The sequence below is a fragment of the Stegostoma tigrinum genome, chromosome 21 (assembly GCF_030684315.1).
Source record: "Stegostoma tigrinum isolate sSteTig4 chromosome 21, sSteTig4.hap1, whole genome shotgun sequence".
Classification (NCBI taxonomy): Eukaryota; Metazoa; Chordata; class Chondrichthyes; order Orectolobiformes; family Stegostomatidae; genus Stegostoma; species Stegostoma tigrinum.
This window is the reverse complement of record NC_081374.1, coordinates 38,487,406-38,515,373: the sequence shown is the minus strand read 5'-3', so window position 1 is coordinate 38,515,373 and position 27,968 is coordinate 38,487,406. Positions and strand designations below refer to the sequence as shown.

Sequence of the window (27,968 nt, the reverse complement as noted above, 5' to 3'; positions counted from 1 at the left end):
ATTTCAGATTACAACAAATGACAACCAAACAGCACAAATAACAAGACTACTGCAATCACAAAATGCTTCAGGAATACTAACCAGGGAGAAGGGCTGTCAACAGAATACAGATAAGCCATGTTGTCAGGATCATTCTTTTAAACAGATTTTAAAATGAACAATTCAGAAAAACGCATGGGGATATGATTCAGGAGATAACAGCCACTGGTGCCTGAAAAGCATTTTGCCAAATATGCACCCCTTATGATCCTGCCTGTACAAATGCTATGTTTAGGTGTGCTATTTTAAAAAAAACTAATTTTGTTTTATGATGCCCTTAAACCTTCCTTCCTTATACAAATTGCTAGCATTTTTGAAATCACTTCCAGTCCTGAATTCAAGTGCATACCCTCTAATTATTTGACTGCGGTCACTATGCATTGTCCTTCCTCAAGTTAAACTTGAGTAATACAGCTGTCTTTAATCTGCACTTTTTGCAGCCTGCAGAGGCTACTTTTAATTTTTCCCTTTGATTTCAGCTAGTTGTTGTTTTAAATGCTGGCAGGAATTCCTTGGGATATTTATGGGGGGAATGGCGCAATCCTTAACCATTGGTTATTTATATCGTCATCCTACTCTCCTATTCTTTGTCCTTATACCAAAAGTCCTTTTCCTCTTGTAGATTTCTCAGCTTGGTTACTGAGGGTAGTAACAGGAGGTGGAAGAGGTTTCTTGCACCGTTAAATCTTCCAAGCCAGATAGAACTCCACCTTTTAATATTTCTTCCAGATCAAGACGTCTTCAGAGTTTTTAGTTCTTTCTATTTTCTAATTTTTCTCTTTCCCACTGCAACCCTGTCTGGCACCTCTACATCCCCTCACCTTGCCACCCACAAAATCCTATTAATTACTAACCTTTTAACAGACTGGGAAGCCAAGTGTCTCCAACAATGTTATGAATGTGGGGGAGTGTGCAAATTACAATAGTTGTAAATGTGTTGCTGTTATTTTCAATTTATCCATCTGTCCTCTTTTTAGCTATGCTAACATTTACCGGGAGCTGGAGCAGGTAATCCGGATTGCAGATACACAGGAGGATCTCAAATGGTTCAGTAGTACACACGGACCTGGAATGCCAATGAACTGGCCTCAGTTTGAGGTATTGTTTCTTTTGTTCTCACAATAACACATTATTAACTAAACATGAGTTTGTTTTTCTCAATATTGTAGATCTTGGGGAGCTATTTTGTACGTAGCTGTGACTCCTGAACCCTGGTAGGGGTACGTAAAACCATTAAGTAACCCAATAACATGTCACTGTAGAATTTAAACAAGAAAAAGATTTTTGACAGAGTACAAATATTCAAAATTATATAAAACTCTGCCTTGGGTTATGTTGATCAGGTACAGTTCTAACATGGAAATATTTGAACGTCAGCTAAATTCTGACATGAAAGTATTTGAATATCAGCTTGGTTTAGTGGTAGCATTTATTTCCAATCAGAAAATTTCTCCTTCCATGTCCACCGTGTTTCTGGGGTCAGCTTGATTATGGATTCTTCAGCCAGTCCTGAAACACAACTGCATCATTGGAGGTTTTATTTTTTTGAATGAAATATTAAGCCTGCCTGTTCAGGAGGATAAAAATTCAAAGGTGGCACTCAAAGGCAAGGAACTTCTAGTTGTCAAGCATTCCTCAACAACTGCCAGCAAAACAGACAATCACCTCATTGCTTTATATGAGAGCTTATTATTTGTACAAAATGACAATGCCTATCCGCAGTAATAATTTTTTGGCTGTGAACTACATGGAAGTATAGTAGATGAAAAATGTTACAAAAATGAGTCCTTTTTGATTTCAAAAGATTAACATTCAGAGGCAATTTGGCATCCAAAAGGAATCTACAGCAATTCACAATCCAGTACCAACAGTTTCATTAAATAATTCCATGGATTTTTTGCCTTTATTATACTACCATTCCACATGATGTTCTTCACACAAAACATAAATTTGCATGACCCAAATAGTAGAAGAAGTATGTCTTTATCTCCTACGTGGTTCCTCTAATTTCGCAGTTTAGTTTTGGGTAGGGTATTCTGGATCTTGCCTTTCTCATAACACTACTAGAGACTGGACAAGGTACTCTACACATAGCATCCTAGCTTTTAGTATTGGAAGGCTGCAATTTCATCATTAATCCAATATTCATGAACAATTTCACCAACTGTTCTCATGACTGAAATGTTTTCCTTGTCTTGGTGACCAGAACGGTGGTTGATCTGAGTTTGCATGGACACTTAAATACAACTTTCTGGGCCTCTTGGACTCTAGGTTCCTCACTTCATTTGTAGAGATTAGATAGTCAGTGCATTAGTTTCATTACAATCTGTGGATTTCTTTGAATGAGATGGAGTTTTAACAGCAATAATAGTTACACTGTCGCCATAGGTGTGTAAATTTATATTTTTAGTGAACTCTTAGAGTGAACATACCTATTTTTCCTCTCGGTACATCCAAAGTAATACTACAGTCTAAATTTCACAAATAGATTTTGTTTTTATTCTGGTACATCTATAACTCACAAATAAATGTCACATTTCTTATATGATATCCAGAGTAGGTAAAATTAGTAAATATGCAAATACCTAGCCAGAACCAAACTAGCAGCTCTGTCCTTTTGGATTCAGACAGCTCAGTCATTAGTGATGGTACTGACTCACTCCTGATAATGGAAACTGAAGTCTCCCACCTCACGTACATTCTGCACTCTTGCCGCCCTCAGTGCTTGCTCCAAGTGGTATTCACCAATGCTGTAGTACTGATTTGTCAGCCAAAGGTCAGGAAGCTAGTAGGTGGGATTTCAGCCGGTTTCTTTACTCATGTTTAACTGATAGCATGAGATTTTGTGGTGTCCAGAGTCAATGCTCAGTGAATGAGATGGAGTTTTAGCAGCAATAATAGTTACACTGTCGCCATTGGTGTGTAAATTCATATTTTTAGTGAACTCTTGTTTCACTCTCTGCCATAGAAGCATTCAAACCCATTGTTCCCATTACATGTGCTCTCCATCACCAGATCAGCGACATTATCATGCCAGCACTATCTCCCCTCACCTTCTCTTTGAATCATGGTTTGTCTCCTGGCTTGGTGGTAATGGTAGAATGAGCAGGCTGCTGCAGTTGAGGTTACAGACTGTAATGGTTTAAAGTTCTGCTCTCTGATGGCCCACAGTGCCACATTAGCTGGACATTCACCTCTGAACCCAGAGCTTCAGCAATGGAGCATCATACTACTGTCTGTGGATGAGACCTTAAACAGAGTCCTCATCTGCCTTCCGGGTGGATGTAAAAGGTCCTGTGATGTAGGTAGTGAGAGAAGTGGAGGCATCCTGGATGTCCTGACCAATATTTATCATCCTGTCAACCTCATGGAAAAACAGTTTTTGTCCCATTGCTGTTTGTGGAAGTTTGCTAACACAAAGTGGTTGCTGTGTTTCTGATATCACAACAGTGACCATATTTCAGAAAATAATTCACTGGTTGTAAAACATTTAGAGATGATCTGGTTGTAAAAAAAAACACAATATAAATGTAAGATTTTAAAAATGTGTTTGTGTATGCGCACGTCATTGCATTGCTGCAGATACATGGTTTTAATTTACTGTGTCTAACAGGACAAAACTTATCTTTTACAGGAATATTCTCAAGACATGACTCATACAGTTGCTAAAAGAGAGAAAGTAAAAAAGGTTAATGAAGGTATAACAAATGTCTCACCAGGAGGAGAGCAGGGGACACAAGCTGTGGACCGGGGCAGGTAGGTGTACTTCAAATTAGTAATTGTGGTAGAATGCTAAGGATTTGATTTTGTTTTTGCGTGCGTTGTTTAATTCTTCTATCGTGTGTTTTACGCAAGCATTAGGTATACCCTGTCCAGGATCCTTGCTTAGTTTCTAGACTGTATTACCATATAGTAATAAATGTTACGAAAGGAGCTGTTTACATATTTACTGGAATTTTATTCTCCTATCTGCTCAGAGCTGGGCTGCATGACTTGTGCAAGAGTATCAATATTGTGAAATAAGTTTTGTTTTTAAGCAAATATATATGAATAGCAACAGCAAGTGTCAGCTCCTATTAGCTCAGATCAGTAATTTGGAAACACAAAATGAACAATTTACATGACAGAACCATAGAATATTGACAGCAAACTTTCAAGGGTCAGTGTTCTCACAATATTACTGTTCTTCAGCTTAATGTTAGGGTTAGTTGGATAGATGATGGTGATTAAATAACTTTGGTGATTTTTAATATAATCTAACTAATATAACAGGCCCCTCCTTGTGGAGAGTTTGTTATTTAAGCCAAGGACATACTCCCCAAGAGGAACTCCTGCTACTGTGAACTGAGCTGCTTGTTATATGAACGGGCTACCACTTTTCGACTTCCAACGTCTGAGGCCCTTTACGTACTAAATGTTTTTAAAATGGGAAAAACTCTAGAATAAGATGGCGACCGTGATTATCTGACCAGGTTAAGTCAAGCTTCATGAAGCCACCAATAAAAAAGACTTCTGAAGTGAACACATCATCAAAATGGCTGAAACCAGTCATTCGGACGTGTATCTCGTTTGATTTACACCTTTTCTAGAAGTTCCGTTGTATTGGAATGAAATTGCCTGCAGATTATCCAGCATGGACAAAGAAAACAATGAAACTAGATCTGGGAATGTACAGAAGAACTATATTCCAGGCAATTTTCCTTTTGGCAGAGGAGAGAACAGAGTGATGGCATCACAACAGTATTGGGAGGCCAGCTGTCTTCCTCACCTTGTTATTTTTCTTATTCTCAGCCTCTCAGTAAGCAATACCTAATGAAAAATGAACTGAAGAAACATCAATTTTGTTAGAACTCAAAGATATCTACAAATTTTGCTACTGCTGACGATACAAGTCATCAATTTAACTGTAGTCTCCGGTTCAAACATAAGACCTCAAAAATTCTAACTTTTAAACTGCACTTTTAAAATCTTCCTGGTTGCACGGCTATTCTCCCTCTCTGTAAAAGTTGTACCTGTGTTTATGTCTGTGCCTGTCTGATGTCAAATGTTGAGACAGAGGTCGGAGTGGTGCGCTGTTTCGGTTTCTAGTCTCTCTCTGGTCACAACCAATATGAAATTTAACTAAATTGTTTATATGGCCAACTAGATAGGTCTCAGGTCTCACATTGTGTCAGAATCATTGAGAAAGCAAATTGGCCATATTACTTTTATCAATAATGCATGATTGATTTAGTACCAAACAAACTTATTCCAACCAAGATGCAAAGGTTATTGACAAATGGTTTGAATTACACAAATATATATCTATGCTCCAAAGCTGACACACTCACACTCAGTCTGTCACTACCACATATACACAAATCTGAAGAGAAGCAAAAAAATGAAAACTGCGGCAGAATGTTCACGCTAAAGTACTTTGGCCAGATAGTAGTTAAACTCATGATGAAAGGCTAATAGGGACCTAGGAGTGAGAATTGACCATTATGCTGGCCTGCTCTGCCATTTCTAGATCATGTCGGATGCTACATACAAAATCCTAGACTATGCAAAGACCGTACAGAAATGCTTTAGTATCAGTAAATGGAGATAAAGGTTTTTTAAATGAATGAAGTATATTTTTGCAAATGGAAAAGTGTACAAAGCTCTAGAAAAGTAGGGGAAGGATATACCCATAGCCACCCTCACTGTAATGGCCACCATTGTGTGGGGCTGCATCAGGCTGAGTGTTGGACCCTTGTTAAGCGCACACCAAGTGTCACTATGCACTGAGGTTCTACCTGTCCCAGAGCTATGAAGGATAGGCCTGACCTTGTTGCTCCTAATAGTTGGGTTATTCTGTATCACCTGAAGAATTTGTGAAGGAAAACACCTTTGACCACAAGTCTGTCAGGTAGTGGTCAGCACATAATGTGCTCAATACCCGCGGGAAAAGGATCCTGTTGCTTAGTTCCCTAAGTAGACTGTCAAAATGGTTCAACAGAATGCCTTCTCACCAGAAATTTCCAACAAGCACCAAGACGTAGCTTGGCTGGTGTTGAGAAAGGCACGACCAATCAAATCCTTGATGTTCTCCCAAGTGCTCTCCACCACCACATGCTGCCCTCAAAGCAGCTGAGGGGGTGAAGAGACTTACCCACATCTCCTCCTGGAACGTGCCTATGCAGCGAAGGTCTGGAGAGAGAAGCAGTGGCTTTTTGTCATGATTCATCTTGAACATCTCGGTGACACAGGGCTGTCTGCTATATGGTCTGTTTCTCAGGAGGCAAACTGAGACGTCGACTGTGGCTGGAGGATCATCATCTTGGTGAAAGTCACTCTTTGGTCTCCCAAAACCTTTGGTCTTCCATGTAAAGAGTGGCCTCAACCAAGCATTGCGCTCTGGCACATTCACAGTCTGGCACTATGTGCTGAGCTATCAGACCCACCCTCTGCAGTTGCCTCAAAATGTATGTACATATTTCCACAATTAATAAATCCTATGAAGCGTGTTATAAGAATGATTTAAAAAGGCATAGGGCCTACTGAGAGAATAGTAAGCACATGGGATCTTGAGCTTCATAATTAAGAATGTTGCCTACAAAAAGCAGGGGGGTTCCACTGAATTTTCATGACGTTCTGGATAGACTAACATGTATTACATCCAGAATGGTTCCATGGTTGAGGGACTTCTGCAAAGTTGGGTTTGTTATGCTGAGGCTATTTCTTATCAAATTTCCATTCAAACCAACCATTTTATGATCAGTTTAGACAAGGCAGTCAAACAGTTCCCGTTATCTACAGTAAGTACAAAAATGATAATGGAATAGTGTAGGTTAGATGGGCTTCAGGTTGGTTTCACAGGTTGGCGCAACATCAAGGGCCAAAGGGCCTGTACTGTGCTGTAATGTTCTATGTTCTATATTTTTCTTGCATAAGTTTAAAAATGCATTGGTTTTTGCACCTGCACGGTGGCTTTGTGGGATGTCAAATTCCAATGTCAATTCAATTTTTTTTCTTGTCCACAGTCTGTACAGAACATAGTGAGAACCCTTTATATATATTTATAGATAACTTCTTTATTAATAAAGTATATTTTGTATTTTAAAAAAAATATAATGTCCTATTCCCCTGCTGTTCACATTTCCTTTGATGTCACTAGTGTCTACAATGCTATCAGTCTTTGTCTTGAACTTATTGACTGAGCTTCCACTGTCCAATGGAGTAGAGAATTCCAAAGATTCTTCACCCTCTGGGTGAAGGAATTTCTCCATATCTCAGCCATAAATGAATTGGCTTGTCTTTTGTTCTGCGATTGCATCCCCTTGTTCTAGATGCCACAGTCAGGGGAAACATCTTTTGGACTCTAACCTGTGCCATTTAAGAATTTTACAAGTTTTTTTTTATTGGAGATCACCCCTCAGTCTTCTAAATTTCAGAGAATACAGGCCCAGTTCCCTTAAAATAGTATCAGAGATAATGGGAACTGCAGATGCTGGAGAATCCAAGATAATAAAATGTGAGACTGGATTAAGCAGAGGTTCACCTGCACATCTTCCAATGTGGTATACTGCATCCACTGTACCCGGTGTGGCTCCCTCTACATTGGGGAAACCAAGCGGAGGCTTGGGGACCGCTTTGCAGAACACCTCCGCTCAGTTCGCAACAAACAACTGCACCTCCCAGTCGCAAACCACTTCCGCTCCCCCTCCCATTCTTTAGATGACATGTCCGTCATGGGCCTCCTGCATTGCCACAATGATGCCACCTGAAGGTTGTAGGAACAGCAACTCATATTCCGCTTGGGAACCCTGCAGCCCAATGGTATCAATGTGGACTTCACCAGCATCAAAATCTCCCCTTCCCCCACCGCATCCCAAAACCAGCCCAGTTCGTCCCCTCCCCCCACTGCACCACACAACCAGCCCAGCTCTTCCCCTCCACCCACTGCATCCCAAAACCAGTCCAACCTGTCTCTGCCTCCCTAACCTGTTCTTCCTCTCACCCATCCCTTCCTCCCACCCCAAGCCGTACCACCATCTACCTACTAACCTCATCCCACCTCCTTGACCTGTCTGTCTTCCCTGGACTGACCTATCCCCTCCCTACCTCCCCACCTATACTCTCTCCACCTATCTTCTTTTCTCTCCATCTTCGGTCCGCCTCCCCCTCTCTCCCTATTTATTCCAGAACCCTCACCCCATCTCCCTCTCTGAAGGGTCTAGGCCCGAAACGTCAGCTTTTGTGCTCCTGAGATGCTGCTTGGCCTGCTGTGTTCATCCAGCCTCACATTTTATTATCTCTGATCTTTCCCTCTGTCTTTTTGCTTCCCTTCTGAATTTGAAGTGAGATCCTGGGCTCCATCTAGTGACAGAAGTTGATCATTTCCGCTCTGGGAGTCCAGTTGTATCAATCAGTTTTTCCCCACTAGATGGAACTTGTTCAGTCTAACAGTATGATATTACTTCCTTTTATAGTTTTGAATTTATCTAATCTTTATTATTCTATTTACCTGTGTAGGATTTTAGCAATTTAAAGTGCAGGTGGTGCAATATTTCATCCTAGAGATATGTTTCTTTTTTAAACTGCTAAGGAAGGCCAATTGGAATTTAACTGCAGTTTTAATGTTTGCTCCTGTAGGTTAGGAGAAGGAATCAATGTTTCACTTGAGATAAGAAAATGTGAGGCTGGATGAACACAGCAGGCCCAGCAGCATCTCAGGAGCACAAAAGCTGACGTTTCGGGCCTAGACCCTTCATCAAAGAGGGGGATGGGGTGAGGGTTCTGGAATAAATAGGGAGAGAGGGGGAGGCAGACCGAAGATGGAGAGAAAAGAAGATGGGTGGGGAGGGGATAGGTCAGTCCAGGGAAGACGGACAGGTCAAGGAGGTGGGATGAGGTTAGTAGGTAGGAGATGGAGGTGCGGCTTGGGGTGGGAGGAAGGGATGGGTGAGAGGAAGAACAGGTTAGGGAGGCGGAGACAGGTTGGACTGGTTTTGGGATGCACTCGGGGGAGGGGAAGAGCTGGGCTGGTTGTGTGGTGCAGTGGGGGGAAGGGACAAACTGGGCTGGTTTTGGGATGTGGTGGGGGAAGCACCCCAAGCCACACCTCCATCTCCTACCTACTAACCTCATCCCACCTCCTTGACCTGTCCGTCTTCCCTGGACTGACCTATCCCCTCCCTACCTCCCCAGCTATACTCTCCTTTCCACCTATCTTCTTTTCTGTCCATCTTCAATCCGCCTCCCCCCCCCCCCCCATTTATTCCAGAACACGCACCCCCATCCCCCTCTCTGAAGGGTCTAGGCCCGAAACGTCAGCTTTTGTGCTCCTGACATGCTGCTGGGCCTGCTGTGTTCATCCAGCCTCACATTTTATTATCTTGGATTCTCCAGCATCTGCAGTTCCCATTATCAATGTTTCACTTAGCTTTAGTTTTCAGGAAGACAATCCCAACTGTGCTAGGACACTGCATATTCTTGTGAAGTGGCATGAGCAGCTCTACTCTGTTAGATATACTGGGTTAATTCAAACTTTTTATTTCACTTTTTTGTGTTGGTCATTCATTCCAGTATTGTTTCAGTTAGACTTGTGGAACACTCGCGTGCTGAGTTTCTTTTAGCTCAGCTGCCTGAATACTGTGATAGCATTATGGCCCAAGGGAGTGCACTTACCACTTCTGAATGTCATATTGCATAATATTGACTGCATATTGACATTTTTGATGCTGCTATTCTTCAGAAGAGGCCCAATAGTTTGATCCACGTTTGACCGAAGATTCTTATAAACTTTGTCTCCTGCACTCGTGCTGGGTGCGACTATGAATCAAAATAAAGTTGTTCATAGATAATGCCCCTGTTGGTTTCACTACCAACCCTATTTTCCAATGATGTGGGAATTTTGTTACGATCTATTGATTGTGGAACCACGTAGTACTAATTTATAACACCAGTTAAAAGCCTAGTGCTTTTTGTGCTTAAATGTGGAGTTTGCTTCACTAGGTTTGTTCCTCTTTCTAAAGTGCACTGTTATCTTTAGAGGCAAGGCTTTCTTTTACAAGGTCTGTACAGCGATCATTTGTGTCAGTTCTGTAAGAACATGCATGTTTACAGCAGATAGGTTAATAAGAATGAGGTGAAGGAAGCTACCTTTTTAGTTTCCTCAATACCTGATGTAGACCTCGCATGATAACTCTGCCCTTCAGGGTATGGCCAGTCATGCTCTACAACTCTTTCTAGTACAGTATGAAGTAACGTGCCTAACCAAGGCTATCTGCCTGGCTGGTAATGATTAGCAGGAAGTTTCCTTGACTTTGTTTGATCTGGAGGCATAATCAATGTTGATGGTGACCATGGTTGCTCCCATTCAAAACAATGCCATCATCCAGAGAAGTGAGATTTTGTAAAGCATTTGATTATGCAGATAAATTCATCCGTCGCTGTGGCTAGTATTGATCTTTAAATTTCAGATAGTACCATAATAGAGTTTGAAAGCTTGCACTGAAAACAAGCAATGAGAATGCTGGAGAAACTCAAGTCTGGCAGCATCTGTGGGGAGAGAAAGTTTCAATTCACCAAATCTGAAGAAGAGACATACCGGACTCAACAATAATGCTGTTTCTCTGTCTCCTGCAGATACTACCAGATTTGCTGAATTTCTCCAGTATTCTCAATCTGTTTCAGATTACCAGCATCTGCTTTTATTTGAGGAAAATAGTGGAACATTTTTTCCTACCGAACACAGGATTGGACATCTTGGGCGTGGGGGGGGGGGCGGCGGTGGGGAAACAATTCTTGAAATACAGAATTGTTTTGAAATTAAATACTGAATCTCAAGTTGGACAAGCATCAGAGCAGTAGTTGTTATGGCTGATGTCATAAATCCTGATCCTATAAATACTAATAGGTTTTAATAATTATCTTTTAATCAGCGATAAATAAAGTTATTGAAAGGGAAATATTTATCAGAAGAATTCAGCAATCAGGAATAGATCATTTTAAGACCATAAAATGTTGAAGTAGAATTAGACCCCTTGGCCCCTTGGGTCTGCCCCACCATTCGATCATGGCAGATATGTTTCTCAACCCTATTCCCCCTGCCTTTTCCCTGTAACTTTTGATCCCCTTGCCAATCAAGAACCTATCTATTTCTGTCTTAAATGCACTCTATGACTCTGCCACAGAAGGCTGTGGATGCAATGAGTTCCACACATTCACCATGCTCGAGCTGAAGCAATTCCTCCTTATCTCCGTTGTAAAGAGTTGTCCCTTCACTCTGAAGCTATGTCCTCAGCCCCCAGGCTCTGTTACTACTAGTGGAAACGTTTTCTCCACGTCCACTCTGTCAAGGCTTCTGTGTTCTGTAATTTTCAATGAGATCACCCTCATCCTTCTAAACTCCATTTCGTTAGTCACCAGTGCAGATCAGTGGAAAACTGACTGTGGGACTTTGAAAGCAGAATTCATGAGACAGACTTGTTTTTGGAGTTATTGATGAGTCAGCCAGATAGATTACTCCAAGAAAGATTTGATTTTGGAGGGGGCTATTCAATTTTTCCTGGAAGCAAAACCCAGAAAGACAGTTGGCTACTAAGAGAAGGGCAACCTTACCAGAGGAGACCAACAAAACCTATTCAGTTCATAATGTACAAGCATTGTACAGACACATGACAAGTTCTTACAAAGAGTAAGCCAAACTGCAGATACCAAGAGTTTGTCAGTGCTGAGGAACAAAAACTATCAAGCATTCTCAGCTATAACAAAAGAATGCTGCATACCAAACTGTAGGTCACTTCCAAAATATGTGCAGAAGTAAGATACTGTTTCACTACAACAAAAGTGTAGGTGATTACACACACAAGCTCAGTATAGTAGAGCATTAGCAACTGAAAAAGATGTCAAAGGCATTCCGAGGGAACATTAATGATTGACTGACTGAGTTTACTTATGTCATTGGACAACTAATTAATTTAAAGATTGACAGAGGATTGAGGAAGAATTCCCAAAATTTAAAGCTTCTCCTACAAGCATCACTGCAACACAAGCCATGTATGAGTTCATAATCATAAGTTCTTATTTTTTGAGTCCGTGTACAAGCCTTGACTTCTGTATCCTTAATATAGCAGAAGGAGTTCGACTAGTTCCGAGAGAACAGCATTGTTCAGAAACAAACTGTTGATGAACTGGCTAAGGCACAACTGGTAGAAGGTTTCATTAGGCTTCATTGCAGACCCGAACAGGGAAAACAGGAGAAATGGAGGTGACCAAATTGACATAAGAGAATCGACAGAGCAGAAATCAAACATCAGCAAGGTTTGCCGGAAGAAGCGAATACTGAGAATAAGTGGTATAGCCTATTCGATCTCATTAATGAATCTCTCTGACTGAAGATGTTCATTTGTCAAAACTGCTCTCCAAGCAAACCGATACAGAACATTTGACTTTGATCTTGAATCTTCCAAAGAAGAGGTAACAAAAGTAGCATGCAGCAGTCCTCCAGTAATGGGACTATGTGAAAATGTCCAGCTCACCAGTAGGATAACAGATTAAAGACATTCACCCTAATCAAGGAGTTGAAGTAATCAGCTTACGTACTTAACCGCAATTTGAAACTAAGTATTACCTAAAGAGAAACTGCGCATGGTTCTAATAAAACCAGACCAATATCCACACATTAGAAATATGGTCAATAATAAATTATTTGGTCTTGACATCTAGGATACTACAAGGAACAAAGTATTAATTTCAATAGAGCAGGCATCTTCCATGATGGACCTCTACAAGATTAAATGCCCCAGATGAGATTGAGACAACCAACGAAGTTAGCAGGGAAGAGTCTATCTGCAAACAAAATTAAGGAGATTAAAGGTCCTTACAAAAAGGGAATGTAGCAATTACTAAGTTTAGCAGGAACAGCATCCTCGGCAAAGGATATCCAAGAGATGACAGATCCTTCTGCAGAGAAATGGATCATACACCAACCAAAGTCAAAAGTTATCAAGCAAAAGACCTAACTTTTTACCAAGTCAGAAGGCAGTGCGTTCTGAAAGAACTGTGAAAACGCCAAACTGTATCTGAATTTGTGAAGTTGGAGACCTGAATGAGAGCGGCTAATGATGAATGTAAATATCTGTATCCCTGAATGTATAAATGTTAACCATGGTCATAAAACTGGAGTAGTCGGGGACAGAGGGGGGAGATCTTTAACTCGTTCAGTGCCATTACCTTGTGAATGTTTTAAGCTTCACCCAGTCTGATGGTGTAACACAGCCATTGGCCTTAACCACCTGCAGTCAACTCTTGCCTGAAGATGATCCCACAAGGCTCAGCTGTTGACCAGCTCAGTTTGGTAACCAGTCACTTCCCTGTCTTGCCAGAACCGAGAAACTATTTGCCAGACATTACTCTCCAGCAGAATGTGATTTGAGGCCAAGACCTCTGGCTCAAGTACCCCATAGCCAGGTTGGGCATGACACCTCTGCCTGCCCATTCTCTGTTGGTGTTTAAAATCAAGCATTTCTTATGCACATAATAAGACTAACTTTCATTATAGGCATTCCCAAGGGACTTTACAATAATTACTATTTATTCATCAAATGTGACACTTCTGTTATTGAAAGAAAGACCTTGCATTTATAAAGCCTTGTGTTTCAAAGCCCTTTTCAGTTAACAATGTGTAATGATGTAGCAAAACAGTCAATTTCTTTTGACTTGTAAAAAATATTCGTATTCTGACTTCTTGGTGAGCAATTACTTATTTCTAGGGGTTCTTTACAAATGCAGGTGTTCTTTTTCCCATTTCCTGAACAGTGATAATATCTGCCAGAGTAATGACAGAACTTGCAGTAATAATCCTTTTGATGACGATGAAGCCAACCAGGAGGTGAAGGAGAACCGGAAAGAGGAAGAGAAAAAGTTAGCGAAAACTGTCTGTCTTTGCTTGAGCATTTTGGAGTTTTCACTAACAATTACTAACGTTTGCCCCACTGACTAGTGAAGCTATCAATAGAACTGGTTTCCTGTGATTCCTTCAGTCTCTAATGTTGTGCATTCATGTTTTAATTTGACTTAATCTCTGTATCTGAGTAAATTTTCAATATCTTTCTATCTTCCTTGCTGTGTGCTGTAAGTTTAATCTGTGTGATGAGCTCATTCTAAAAAGCTGTCTGCTTAATGTAATCTCATAAATAAGGGTAATACTTTCCTTGCATTCTAATATATAAAAAAGCAGCTATAAGGGGAAGAAGAGTACTTGGTGTTTAAACTCTCCTCCTATTTCACAAATAGACAAATAAGATGGAGTTTATTTTTTTTCTTAAAATGAGCTAATTTTCTGGTGACACAGACATCTTTCATGCTTGGCTGAACAATGATTTCAGCAGCATTCTGAATGACTCCATTAGAAACATGAGTTTTACCAGTCCAAAAACTGACTTGTTTCAGTAATGTCTTACAAACACACAGTCCCCTCTCATGTTGAGTTTGGACTTTCAGCCAATAACCTTGTTTCCCACAGTCAGCAGTGCCACATTAGCCCTTGGCCCAAAATGCAGGGCTCTTCCTTTCAGTAGAGTGGTACTAGACTCCTGACAAAGATGTCGATGGACAGCCTTGTAAGACCTAAACCCTTGTTGTTCGTGGAGCTTCAAAATATTGCCACTTTTTTGTTTGTGCCTAATAGTGTTTTTACTTACACGTACTTCCAAAAGGATTCCTCTGTATCTTACTACTTTAATGAAAGGTCAATGAGCTGAACTTCAAGTTTTATGTCTCTTAAGTTATTCGAATCAAACATGGGTGCTCTACTCATCTTTAACCTCACTCTGCCTTATGCACATGATAATACTAATAACCAAAGTTTCACAAATTTCTTTGTGCTTTTTCAAATTAGTATAATGAACAAACTTGAAGATGGGATTGAAATGCAAGAAAACTCCAGGTGCTGTAAATCTGGGATGGAAACAGCATTGTGATATACACTAAGTCTTTAACACCTTTATCGAGAGAGGACACAAACAGTTATACTTGAATTGTTGACTTTTCTCTCTACAGATGTTGACTGATTTGTTGTGTATTTTTACTGCTTTTGGTATTTGTGTTAACACTGGTGAGATAGCTTAACCCTGTCATCGGTTGAAGACTAAGTTTGCGGGAGAATGGTGGCTTAGTGGTTAGCACTGCTGCTTCACCACGCCAGGGACCCAGGTTTGATTCCAGCCTTGGGTAGTTGACCCTATGGAGCTTGCACATTCTCTCCATGTCTGTGTTGGTTTCCTCCGGAGATGTGCAGATTTGGTGGATTGACCGTGCTAAACTCTATGGTATCCAGGGATGTGCAGGCTGGGTGGATTAGCCATCGAAAATGCAAGGATGGGATGGGTGGAATGCTGTTTGGAGGGTCAGTGTGGACTCGATGGATGAATGGCCTGTTCACACTCCCATTATCTTTAAAGGCTATGGTCTGCCAGTTACAGTAAAATAAAATGTGTTGAAATTAATTAAAACAACAACAAAGTGAAAGATTGGTATTAGTGCTAGTAATTCACAACTTGACTGATTTACGGTGAATCCTCCGTTTTGTTTTTGGTTAATGCTTCTTGCCTCTGCTTTTCTTGGGAAGTTTGGATGCTTTTAACTTGGACTAATATTTATAAATCAAATGAGTTTATGTACCTTGAGTTGAATCTGGGGCAGAAAGGGCAGTCACAGCAATCACATGAGGGAAGCTATTACATGTTACTCAGTGCAACCTAGTTTCATATTGTTTTATTACAGTTACAGCACTGTGTCTATCCTTTATTCACAGAATGCTGACAATGCAATAAAGCCAACATTTTTTACCTAATTCTTTGAGAAGGTTATAGGGAGCCTCCCGTTTGAACAACTGCAATCCATATGGTGATTGTGCTCTCATAGTGCTGTTAGGGTGTTCCAAAATTTTAACCTAGTGACCTTGAAGGGATGGCAATTAATTTCCAAGTCAGGATTGTGTGTGTATGTGTGTGGGAGACTTGGAGCGAATCCTGGAGGAGATGGTCTTCCCATGTGCCTGCTGCTTCGGGCCTTCCAAAGATGTTCTGACTTCGTTGAAACAGCTTTGGCAATTTTGTTCATGGACCAGAATTACAAATCACAAGAATGACAGGTAAACCCTTCATTACAACATTGCACTGAACAAAACCTGGTCAATGCATTGTTTCATGGTCAAGTTTTATCTATGCTTTGCCTTCTAAATCTTGGAGGAATGCCATCTCAGAACATGTAGATACTTAACTTGGTGTTCTTTGCTTGAGCACCCATGTGCAACTGTGGAGGTGGACGAAGCCAAAATTCTGGGCTTTGCTACTGGCTTGAGGCCAGAGGTGCTTGTTAGTAATCTCTGCTGAGAAACAATGTGTAATGTGAGGTGCATTTTTGAGAGAAAATTACACTTTGTTCTGTTTTATAAAGAATCCACTTCAAAGTGGATGTAGAACAGACTGTTCAATAGTTTTTGGATGGAGGAGGAGAAAATGTGTTTTTAGCTGTTTTGTTTTCTAGACAGTTTGGTAGACTTTTCTGACAGTATAAAATTGTAAAAAAGCTAATCCTGTCGTGTAGCATTCATTTAGAAATCTAGAATAAGCATCACGTTACACTTTTATTTTAGAACAGAGAACATTACAGCACAGTACAGACCCTTCGGCCCTCGATGTTGTGCCGACCTGTCATACCGATCTCAAGCCCATCTAACCTACACTATTCCATGTACGTCCATATGCTCGTCCAATGACGACTTAAATGTACCTAAAGTTGGCGAATCTACTACCGTTGCAGGCAAAGTGTTCCATTCCCTTACTACTCTCCTGAGTAAAGAAACTACCTCTGACATCAGTCCTATATCTTTCACCCCTCAATTTAAAGCTATGCCCCCTCGTGCTCGCCGTCACCATCCTAGGAAAAAGGCTCTCCCTATCCACCTTATCTAACCCTCTGATTATTTTGTGTGTTTCAATCTAGGCTAAATTTGTTTTGCTGCCTGTTGAGATCTATTTAGAATACTTTGTGTTATACAGTGTAAAGACAGAAATACACGGCATACCAGTCAACTCTGGGGCAATGAGAGAAGGATTAAACGCATGGATTCCACATTGTTAGTGGACTCTGCAGTAAAATATCTGGTCTAATGAGGACTTTCCTCCAGAACTCCAGCCTATTTTGCCAATGCTAGCTGTCTGTTCATTTCCACTAGCAATGTGTTTTTTTTTATTTTGAGTTTCCAGCATTCAGTTTCTTTTTCCATTTCTTGTCTTGGTGAAGCATTTTGATAGACAGTCGATGGCTGCTGTGGTTATGTTTCACATGTCAGTGTCTTCCTTAGCAGTTTTTCTTTTCCCCCTGTTGCAGTGTAAGTAGCTATGAGAAGAACCAGGCTTACTCTGCTGAATGGTCTGATGATGAAACAAATAACCCCACCACAAATGATGCTAATGGAGGAACAAATCCATTTGATGAGGAAGCATCTCCTGCCCATGCACAGGGAGTGCGAGTGCGTGCACTATATGATTATGAAGGTCAAGAGCAGGATGAACTGAGCTTCAAAGCAGGTGAAACTGTTTAAAAAAGATCACTTTCTAATTTTTCTGTCATGTGAGTCAACTACAGTTATTTGTCATAACTAGTGTTCTGTAATTCTTGGGCTACTTATTTATATGAATAGTGGGTCATAATTTGTCATGGCAAGGCATAAAATACATATGCTATTAGTCAGACTTGCATTTGTACAGTTAGGGTTTTAAAATGTTTTCATGCGTCAAGTTGCTGAAAATGAGTTGATAAAGATGCAGAGAGGGCAGAAGCTGTGCTTCATAGAATGAGATTATAACTGCATGTTTTGTCCCCCTTCTCATTTCAGGTGATTTCTTAACAAAAATCGAAGATGAGGATGAACAGGGTTGGTGCAAAGGACGTCTGGAGAATGGACAGCTGGGCTTATATCCAGCCAATTATGTTGAGGTTATCTGATAACACATTGTACTTGCTGAGCTAGTTGCTGCTGCTGTATATATGTGTTCTAGATAATGCTGTTCTTGTGATTTGACAAATCATTTCATTTTCTACTTTTTATTAGTAGTGTAGTGCCCTGTTATCATTTGTGCAAATCATGCTTTCATCTGTGGGCTTAAAAGATTGTACCCTTTAATGGTTGATGTAAAAACAGCTATTTAAGAAGAAACCTACTTAACTTATAAAGTGAGCTCTCTTCCATTCTTAGAGTGGCATCCCATTTGTTGACCCTGTTTGTTTTTAAACTAGGAAGCCCCAGTCTGAGCTCGATTTTCCATCCTAACCTTGATCAATCTTGCACGCATCTATATATTTCACTTGGAGTCCTGTTAATGGTTTTTCTGTTATTAGCCCATTAATTGGCTGTGCATAATCAATAAATCAGTCTTGTGTATGTGTACACAGACAGACACAGAGTGTGTGAGAGAGAGAGAGAGAGAGAGAGACCACCTTAGGCATTTGGTACTTTGCATGGATTTGTTGTTCTGTGTGCGTTCTTTTAACAAAACCCATTCACCATTGCAATTCGAGTTGAAAACCATTCATGGAAGTGTTTTGTGTTGTGAGCCATGTGGCCCTTGCTTCTGATTAATTCTAATTAATCCAGTGAAGGTGACTGTGTTTGCCTCATTGAGCAGTGATTTGTCCAATAGCTTCCCAAAGATTTCTGCGGCTTTGCATTATTTCATTAGAGAGCATAAAACTGTTTAGTAAGGTATTTGATATTGAACCCACTGGTTGGCATTAAGGGGCTCAATCGCTTGCTTACCTGTTTATTTACAGCACTTGGGTAGTTAAGGTAAATGAAATTCAGATTATCAATTTGGTAAAACCTTAATGATTCAAGTATGCAACTAGCTATCTATGTAAACTTTGTGGAAGCAGTCTATGACTTTGCAAGTGGCTGATTTTAGTGTAGTGTAATTGTGTTGCCTATTGACCACTATATTTTAATTGTCAATGCATTAAGTCTGCTGCAGTGGTTGAAATGCTAATCTATACATTTCCCATTGAAGTAATTATGTCTTTTTGAAAAAGTACCCATGGTCTGGTTAGGAATCGTGGAGAATGAATTAGGTATTGCTATTAACTTGGTTTCCTTTTTGCTTCTGTGCACTGTAATGTTGGGAATTTTTTTAGAGAAAAAAGATATTTAGTCTAACAGACCTAGTGGAGTGAGAAGACCATTGCTGTCCATGCAGCTGTTGTGCACACAGGCCAAGGTGTCTAGTCCAGTAAAACTCAGGCTGTAAAGTAGCTACCACTGAAAGCAAGAGGCTTGAAAATGAGCCTTGTAATCTCAAGCTCTTTTGCAATGAAAATGTCCAAGTCCAAAAGTAAAATAGAAAGGCCTGTGAACATTTTACTGCACTTGCTGGCTTCTGTCACCAGAGGGCTCAAAAGGTCTAAGTAAAAGTAAGCACAAATACAAAAGTAAAATATGACTGAAGCTTGAAATCTGAGATTAAAAACTGGAAATGCAGAGCAGTCTACTGCATATTTGCAACAAGAAACAAAATTCAAGTTTTTGGTGTACTGTAGAACCATTGAAAAGACAAGTGCTGTCAGACCTTCTAGATGTTTTCAGCACTTGTACTTAGTAAACATAGTCCTTTATTGACAGCACTATTATTGTAGTTCTAGAATGGCTATCATTTTCAACATCTCCAGTGACTTTTACACAAACTTTGAGGCCACCCATTTTTTTTCTTGGAAAGTATAATTCATTTTAAAATGAAAACACTGACCTAAGTAAGTAATGCAGTCCTAGCCTAAAGTAATGATATACTGCGTATAATGCAAGATAAATGTAAGTATTAAAGTTTGAGAATCATCTCTGTATCTAAGGCCTCTCTCATCTTTCTCCCACTCCTCCTCACTTAAGTCTGTGTATTTTTTTTCTCTGCAACTTTTCTTCTTAAAAAAATATTGAACTCAACCCTTTTGATGAACAGTTTTTTCAGTTCCCTGTTTTGCCCTTCATCTTGTCGAGATTAAAAAATGTTATGCAAATCATTTATGGTTGGGGTTGAAGATCTGTGTTGGAATTACCTAGCTGCTTCTTAGGTTAATCATTTTTTAAAATCAGTATGGTGAAGAAGAAGACCTGGTGAATATCAAAATCTGGCTTTTTCCAAGTGAGGCAACAAGAATATGTATCTTATATAGACAAGAATTAAGGACTGGAAATTTATAGGCTTACAGTATCTCATTTTGGAGCAAACTTGCTGACTCCATAATTACTGAAGTTACGATGTTACCCACTCCCTAGCAGTTTCATGAAAGATCGAATTGAAAGCTATTCTGAATTTTAACAGCCGTATGATGAAACTATGTCCAGTGGAAGTTGTAATTTTATTAAACTTCTAACTTTGAATGTTCTACTATAGAAACTTGGATAAAAAGAAAGGGATGTTGATATTTAATAGATGTCTTAGCTGGCATGTTGTAGAGTTTTTTTAAGCATTTTCTTGATGCTGGATTCCAGTCAGGAACTAAGAATGTGTTGGAAATGTTGAGTTCTTTGTGTAACGCTGAGTAGGACAGAGACCCTGACATCAGTGACCGCAGCGTTTGTCACCAACCTCAGCAGCATATTTCGATGTAAGATTTGTGCTTTTTTGAAGGCCAACATTTGTATCCTTAATCTACAGCAGTGAGGAGGTTTCACCATTCCACTTTAGGGAGAAAAGGAAGGAAAATTTGATGGACTTCAATTAATGTGTGCGGTATTCATTTTGATTTACCAGTTTACCTCCCAAAACAATCCTACTAATTGTCAGCACTAAGTTTACTGTAAGGTTTGTGTCATGCTTTCCCTCGTCTCATTTTAGTTTTTTGTCTTGGTTTGCCACCTGCTCCCAGTTTTCTGAGCCAAAATTAGTGCCAAAAACACTTTGCCGTTTTGAGAGTGTATGTGGGCAGGCTTGTTTCAAAGCTTGTTTCTCTCCTGACTTTATTCACACATTTGGTCACTCATTCTCCAACTCATTTATTCCCTAATTTATTTCAAACCTTCACAGGTTTTCTGCATGGAGACTCGTTGCCTCTTCCAAATTAAATCCATGAGTTTTTTTTCTAAATATAGGAGTGATGTAGCAAGTTCACACACAATTTTGGGAATCACGAGGGTGTTGTCCTGCACTTCAGAAGCACAATTGGATAGACAGTTTCCAAATTCAATATATGAGAATGTTGTTAAATTTAATTATTTATCATTCACACACCTTATATGAATTTTGAAATTTCTGTGTGAGCAAACAAGTTGTTTCACCACCTTTTCATAGATATTTGTTCAGTGTAATCTAAGATCTCTCCGTCTGTTCACCCTGGGACTCTATCTGTCCAACTTTGTCACCAGTGATTCTAACGCTCTTGTAGTTAAATTGTGATATCTAATTAGCAGTTAGACAGTTGTTTTGTGACCTGTCTGAATGTGCCCATGAGCATTATAGTACTGTTGAAATACCATAGCTACTGGAGTGAGTTATAAATCAGCAGCTTTTGGAGGGTGGTTGGGAGGGAGAGGAGATCCCACATGAAGAATTAGATCTTAGAATCATCTGGTTCTCAGTGTACGAAATATCTGCTTACATTACTCTTTTGACAGTTCAGCCCTTTAATCTGCTTTAAAAAAAACCTGAATTATCCCAGCAATTAAGCTCTATAATTACCATAGCGATGCAGAAATATAGAACTTTAACAAGTTGAATGATATTTTGTGTTAGGGGACTTTGAATTGAGAAATCAACTGCATTGGCAGATGGTATTTTACAAAAAACATCAATTTAGTAACCCTAAAACCTCCTTTGGTTCCAAACCTTTCTCTGATGTTTTAAAATAACATGTTGGAACACAAAAGCACTTTTTAATCACATTACACAACAGTCATGCAGACCTTTAGGTTTACTTCTAAAAATTCCATGCCATGAATATATAAGTAGATCTTGGTTGTTGGATGTGCCAGGCTTGTGATATGTACTGCCAGTTCCCATTGCTCCTTAACCTGGGAAAGCTGACTCCTGTGCAGATCAGCCCAAATACTTGTTCTAAATTATGAAAGTCTAGATTAACTGTACAGTTTGCAATTCTAGCCTTCATTAAGATGTAAGCCAGTATCAGTTGGAGCAACTGCAGGCTTTTCATAACTTATTTCTGAGTGGGCTTGTGCCTGCCATATGTGAAGTCAAAATGGTATGAGACTATGCCCTGAAGGTAATCACCTTCTTGGATAAATTCAGTCCAAGCAACTTCATACACAATCCGCATTATGTGGGATAGCTAACTTAAGTATGTTAATATGTTGTTACTACTTGTTTCCTGAATATAACTATCAAGCAGGCTTAGGTATAAGAACCCAAGTTTCAGATTTTTAATGGTTTTTAACTTTTATGGCTGATGTTGACAAGGGGAGGTTCTATATAATATTAAATTTTTCATTCTCTACTTTGCCCTATTTAACAAAACGTTGCAGCTGGTAAAGAAGAATGTATATTTAGCAGTGTATTTTGTAACCAAAAATCTATAAAGAATATATAATTTTGAAAGAATACTAACCCTTGCAAAAGTGTGAGTGTAGCTCAAATTGAGAAATGTAACACATTTACAAATCTCAACAACCATATATGCAACATGTAGAATTTCTGAGGATATTTATATTAGAATGAATTGTCTTTGCAGGGGTATCTTGTCCCCGTATCTCTACCAGCTGACAATTGGGTTGCCACCATTTACCGCATTCAGTATCAAGCCAGATAATAACTCATGACAAGGCATACTTCATTAAGACTGATTTGTTGCTGTCTTTAATTTGATGCCTGCACATTATTTGAAAGACGGAGTAAGGGGTGAGAATGCGAGTTTACTTTAAAATCCAGGTTTCTGTCTATTTTGAGAATTATCTTGACAACATGAAAACAGGGTGGTTTTAACACCATTAGTGACCTGGGACACGTTCCAATATCTGCTACTGACCATTCTGCTTAATGCACAGTCTGTGCACAATATCAGTTACTTATGAAATGGAAAAGGCAGTATCAGTGCTTAATTCACAAGGTCAATTTGTATGTCAATGTAGTGACGTGGCAGTGCAACATTCAGTTTGATGTATTGATATACCATTCTGCAAATTCAATTCCAAATACACATATAAAAGTTGCATTTGATGCTATTGTATAATCAGTGTATATGACTGTAATTTAACTAGTATCTTGTGATTGTACTGTGTGCATAAGTTTGAATTGAATTTTCTCTGTACGTTCACTGTTGTGAAGTGAATGCTCCCTTCCTTAAAGCCTGTGTTTACATGCTTTAGCTGGAAGTCGATACTACTAATGTAGTGCCTGTTTGAACAATACCTGCTGTTAATGTGAACTGTAGTTGAGCCATATTCATATGTGATATGGAGACTGTTCCAGGTTTTTTTTGCATAGGTTCTGGAAGTGCCAGCTGGGTTCTGCCTCAGTACCACATGTGTCACATTGACATTACAATAGTGGAATAGAGACCTTGCCTGGCCAGTGAAAAGAACAATCGAAGACTAAGTTGAATTATGAACTAATTTATGAATCTCTTAAAGACAGGAGTTTGGTTGAGTTGTCATGTTCCAGAATCTGAAAACTATTTCAAAATATAGCTGTACCAAGTGAGCATCCATCAAAGCTGGAAGAATGCTGAGAAAATATCTACTTAATGCTCGACGCTTCTATTTATATTCAGACAGCCAAATACACTGTCTTTCACTGCAGAAATTGTGTGGTCGTTTCCTAACTGTGAGTGGTACTGTCTTTGCTAGCAAGTGCTAATTGCTGTAAAAAAAATCAAAATAGTGCTGGTGTACAGGCCACATCTTTGTGTGTCGTCTTTGTACCTCCATATATTGCAGCAATTTGTATTCTCTTATGATATGTACACTCAGATCCTAACAATAGTGACCATTCAATATATTTAACTGTCTTCCAGGGTCCATTAAAAGAAATGCACTTCCAACATTCATAGTGCATTGTGTAGCTAATTTAGACCCCAGTTTAATTTTTAAAAAATTCAATGAACAATTTATGGACTTCTGAATTGGGACTAAAGCATTAGGCCATTGCCTGACAAATATTTCATTACTCTTCATTGTTTGAGGGAAAACTTTGCCCTCTCCTCCGAACCCCCAGCACAAAGAAACCAAAATGGTGATTCTTCTCGAGCGCGTCTTTATTGAATTGGGTAACTTGCAGAATTCATCCCATGATGAATTCCAGAATATTGAAAATTTTTAAGTGGAATGGTTAGCAAACCATGCTAGGAGACAATGGAACAGCCATGTCTGAGTATTGCAGTTTTAATCACAGTGGTGGATAACTTCCTTCTATTGTCTGCTCCACTTTGGCAAAGAAAGTAGACGCCTCTATTGAACTTAACTGGCGACTTTTGTCAATTACTCTGTTCAAAAGAATATCAATAAAGAGAATATTTTATTGATGTGTACAACCTTTTTATTTTCTACACTGACTAATGCCTCAAAAATTTCTGCCTCCTTTTCTTGCTCATCTTAAAATGCAAGGATTTTAGTCCTTTTTGAATTTCTTCTGTCAAGCACTGGCCATAACTTGCAGGCGAGGAACTTTTTTGCATTAGTATTTTGTGATTTAAAAATATGCATTTTACAAGCTAAACCATGGAGGGATAAAACAAAGTGGTGAAGTAAAGAGCACATTCCAACAGTCTGTGCTTGTGAAATCAGAGACTACTTAAAAAGGTGATCATTAGTCCATTCCAATGTTAGCCCTACATGAAAGCTGCCTGGTCATGTTTCCTTTTGCTGAAGTGTATATCTAATTAAAGAAAGTTTAGAGCAGTTGGATAAACACCTCAAACAAATAAAAGGCAGGCTCCTGTTTCAGGGGAATCAAACTTCTGTACGGAGTGATCTGTTTTGTGGTGTTGACTTGCCTTTTGCTCCATCAGGTTTAAAAAGAAATGCAGAAACGCCTTGTCCATAAAAGCACAGTGTTTGAATATGACCTTTTTCTGTACTGTAAGTTGCAAACACCTGTACCAGTACAATCAGGAAAAGAAAGGGGCAACATTGCAGAATATGTAAGTCAAGGTAGGATCTTAAGTAAATTGACGTAACAAACGATTTCTGTCACATAGTAGCATCAAGCTGTATTTTACTGGGAACATATCACAAAAGCTGCTCCATGAAATAATGCAACTTATGGTGAAACTTCAGGAGAGGCAGTAAGCTTGCTTCAAAGTTTGCCATCCAGAAGAAAACCAGGAAAATTCGGGCAGAAAGAAGTGGATACAGTAAAGCCCTTCATTCTCTGACAAATGAGAGCCCTGCTGAGGAAAGGCTGGGCAGCAACAGTGTTGGGGGTGCAATGGTGGTGTCATCGTCAGCAGGGAAACACATGCCACTGCATCAGGTAATTCTCACTCAATGGCAAGTCTGTGACACAGGAAAATATGTAGGTACTGGCAAAGCTGAAAAAATCCATGAAATGTCATGCAACTCCGATGTCATGCTGTGCAGCCACTTCCTTACAGAAACCAAGTGATGACATGGTGGGTAGCTGGATTGGGAAGACTATCAACATTAGAAAGATTGCTAGAACTTTCCATACAGAACAATAGTAGTGCTTTTGACAAACTGATATTGGGATGCTGGCAACACAACCCACTCCCAGGGAAAATGGCTGCATCAGCAGGGTAAACTCTGTCCTCCAAGAGTCGGAAGATTCCCGCTTTGCATGTTCTCATTAAGTTATTACTTAAGTAAAACATTGGGTCTATGCCAGCGGTGTCAACAACAATCCTGGTGAATTACCATCAGCTTTTCAACTGCATCCATTTTTATTTTCCATTGATATGAAATATATTGTGAAGTTTAATTCCAATACAAGTAAAAGCAATAGTGAGACTGGGACATGAAAACAGTAATTGCTGTTGAAGCTCAGCATGACTCGCAGCATCTGTGGAAGGAAATCAGAGTTAACATTTCTGGTCCAGTGACCCCTCCTCGGTGAGACTCGGAAGCCAGAATTCAAAAAGAATTTGAGCTTGTGTTCCTGAGAGTGGCAGTTGGAAGAGAATTTAACGATGTGGAAAATCAACTGCGTATTCACTGAAACTGTTCTGGTATTTATTTTAATCTATTTTAATTAGCTAAGGGACTGAAAGACCTGGGAAATGAGAGCTGGAAAACACAGGGATCAAGTTCAAAAATTATATTTTGTTTAAAGTCCTAAGGCTAATGTTCAGACCAATTGTTTGCAGTATGTTCAGAAGGAAAAAGGATGTATTTTGTGAGCTTGGGTTGAATTACATGATGACAATCTTGAACTTGTTTTGATTTCACACTGTCTAAATTTCTATCTTCCTCATTTTCTTGACAGAAATTCTGTAGATCATTCCACTCGTGATAACCTTGGGATTATGTTTACGTTTTAAAAAAAAAACTCTCCCTTTTTCCTGATTATGTCAAAATAATGACTTGCCTGTTCTATCCATAGATGCTTAGTGAATTTTCCATTTCTGTTCCAAATCCTTAATGGCGAGGAACAGAGGTTCACTGGAGGATGGAAATGTTCTATCATTGGTGTACAATCACAGGCATAAGAGGGGCATTTAGCACTGAACTTAGCTTGAGTATGTTGTTTCTTTCAGTCTTGAACAGCAGTAAACCATCAGGCTATTACTGACAGCTGCATTGTTAGTTAACCAAGCAGTTAGATATGCAGGGCTTAACTTTGGTCTGTAGAATTTTTGGCAGTATAAATACAGGAATACAAGTATAAATACTTGTAGTGTATGTAGCTCAAAGTCCTACTTGAATGAGTGGAGGTGCGGTGATGACCTTAACTCAAGGTGTTTGGCGAATGAGAAAATTCGGTGCAGTGAGAGCAGAAGTGGGAAAATGAAAGAGCAGCATATTATTTAAATAGAGAAAAGTTGCAGAATGCTGCAACACAAAGGCTCTAAAGGGGACTTGTACATGAAACATGAAGAGGTAGCATACAGGAGTAGCAGCTAATCAGGAAGACTAATGGAATGTTGACCTCCAACCCTCTTGAAATAAAGGCCATACAATAACTGTACAAGGTGCTGGTGAGACCACATCTGGAGTACTCTGAACAGTTTGGCATCCTTACTTCAGGAAATATATTATTTTATTGGAGGCAATTCAGATAAGGTTCGCAAGGATGTTCCCAGGTAAGGAGGAACTGTCTTATGAGCAAAGGCTAAACAAGTTGGGACTCTACAGCCTGGAGTTTAGATGAATGAGAAGTGACTTCATTGAAACCTATAGAATTCTATGGGTCTTCACAGGGTAAAGGCTGAGAGGGTGTTCCACCTCGTAGGAGAGTCTAGGACCAGAGGGCACAGCCTCAGAATAAAGCGGTGCCAATTTCAGCCTGAGATAAGGAATTTCTTCCCTTAGAGGGTTGAGTCTTTGGATCCTAACCACAAAAAAACTGTAGGGGCACTCTTGTTATTTAAGGCTGAGATTAGGGGGAAAATTCAGGAATGTGGATGTAAGGAATTTGGATCAGCAATGATCCAATCATATGACAGAGAAGGCTCGAGAGATTGATGAATAGCCTGCTCCTGTTCCTATTTCTGATGGTTTTAGATGTTGTTCATATCTTTTATAGAATGAGGGGTAGTCTGAGAGATGGAGTGTGAGACAGCAAAGTCTGAGAAGTGCAATACAGAGGCATTAGTTGGGTAGATATTCGGGTGATTAGTGAATTTTAAAATTTTTGCATTTTCCTTTAAAATGGTTTGAGTTTCGCCAGCATTACATGTTTGATTCAGATTTCAAGCATCCACACCAATATGTTTTTATTTATTAAAATAAGGCTAGTCTAAGATATGGTGGAGCATGTTGTGTGTCAGGATTGTGATATGTGGGA

The 27,968-nt window shown here is 39.6% G+C and overlaps 1 protein-coding gene across 7 annotated transcripts in view; it reads left to right on the top strand.

Annotated features, from left to right (window-relative positions):
- Positions 1 to 24,524, top strand: part of pacsin1b (protein kinase C and casein kinase substrate in neurons 1b) — a 317,673-nt gene extending 293,149 nt beyond the window's left edge. For 6 of the 7 annotated variants that reach the window (XM_059653459.1, XM_059653463.1, XM_059653460.1 and 3 more), the window contains 5 exons: positions 1,017 to 1,137; positions 3,674 to 3,795; positions 13,825 to 13,929; positions 17,401 to 17,600; positions 17,909 to 24,524. In XM_059653459.1, the coding sequence (XP_059509442.1) occupies positions 1,017 to 1,137; positions 3,674 to 3,795; positions 13,825 to 13,929; positions 17,401 to 17,600; positions 17,909 to 18,018 (658 nt within the window). In that variant the 3' untranslated portion in view covers positions 18,019 to 24,524. The remainder of the gene's footprint in view (positions 1 to 1,016; positions 1,138 to 3,673; positions 3,796 to 13,824; positions 13,930 to 17,400; positions 17,601 to 17,908) is intronic. The other variant, XM_059653462.1, reaches the window with a different exon arrangement.
- The last annotated feature ends 3,444 nt before the right edge of the window (positions 24,525 to 27,968 follow it).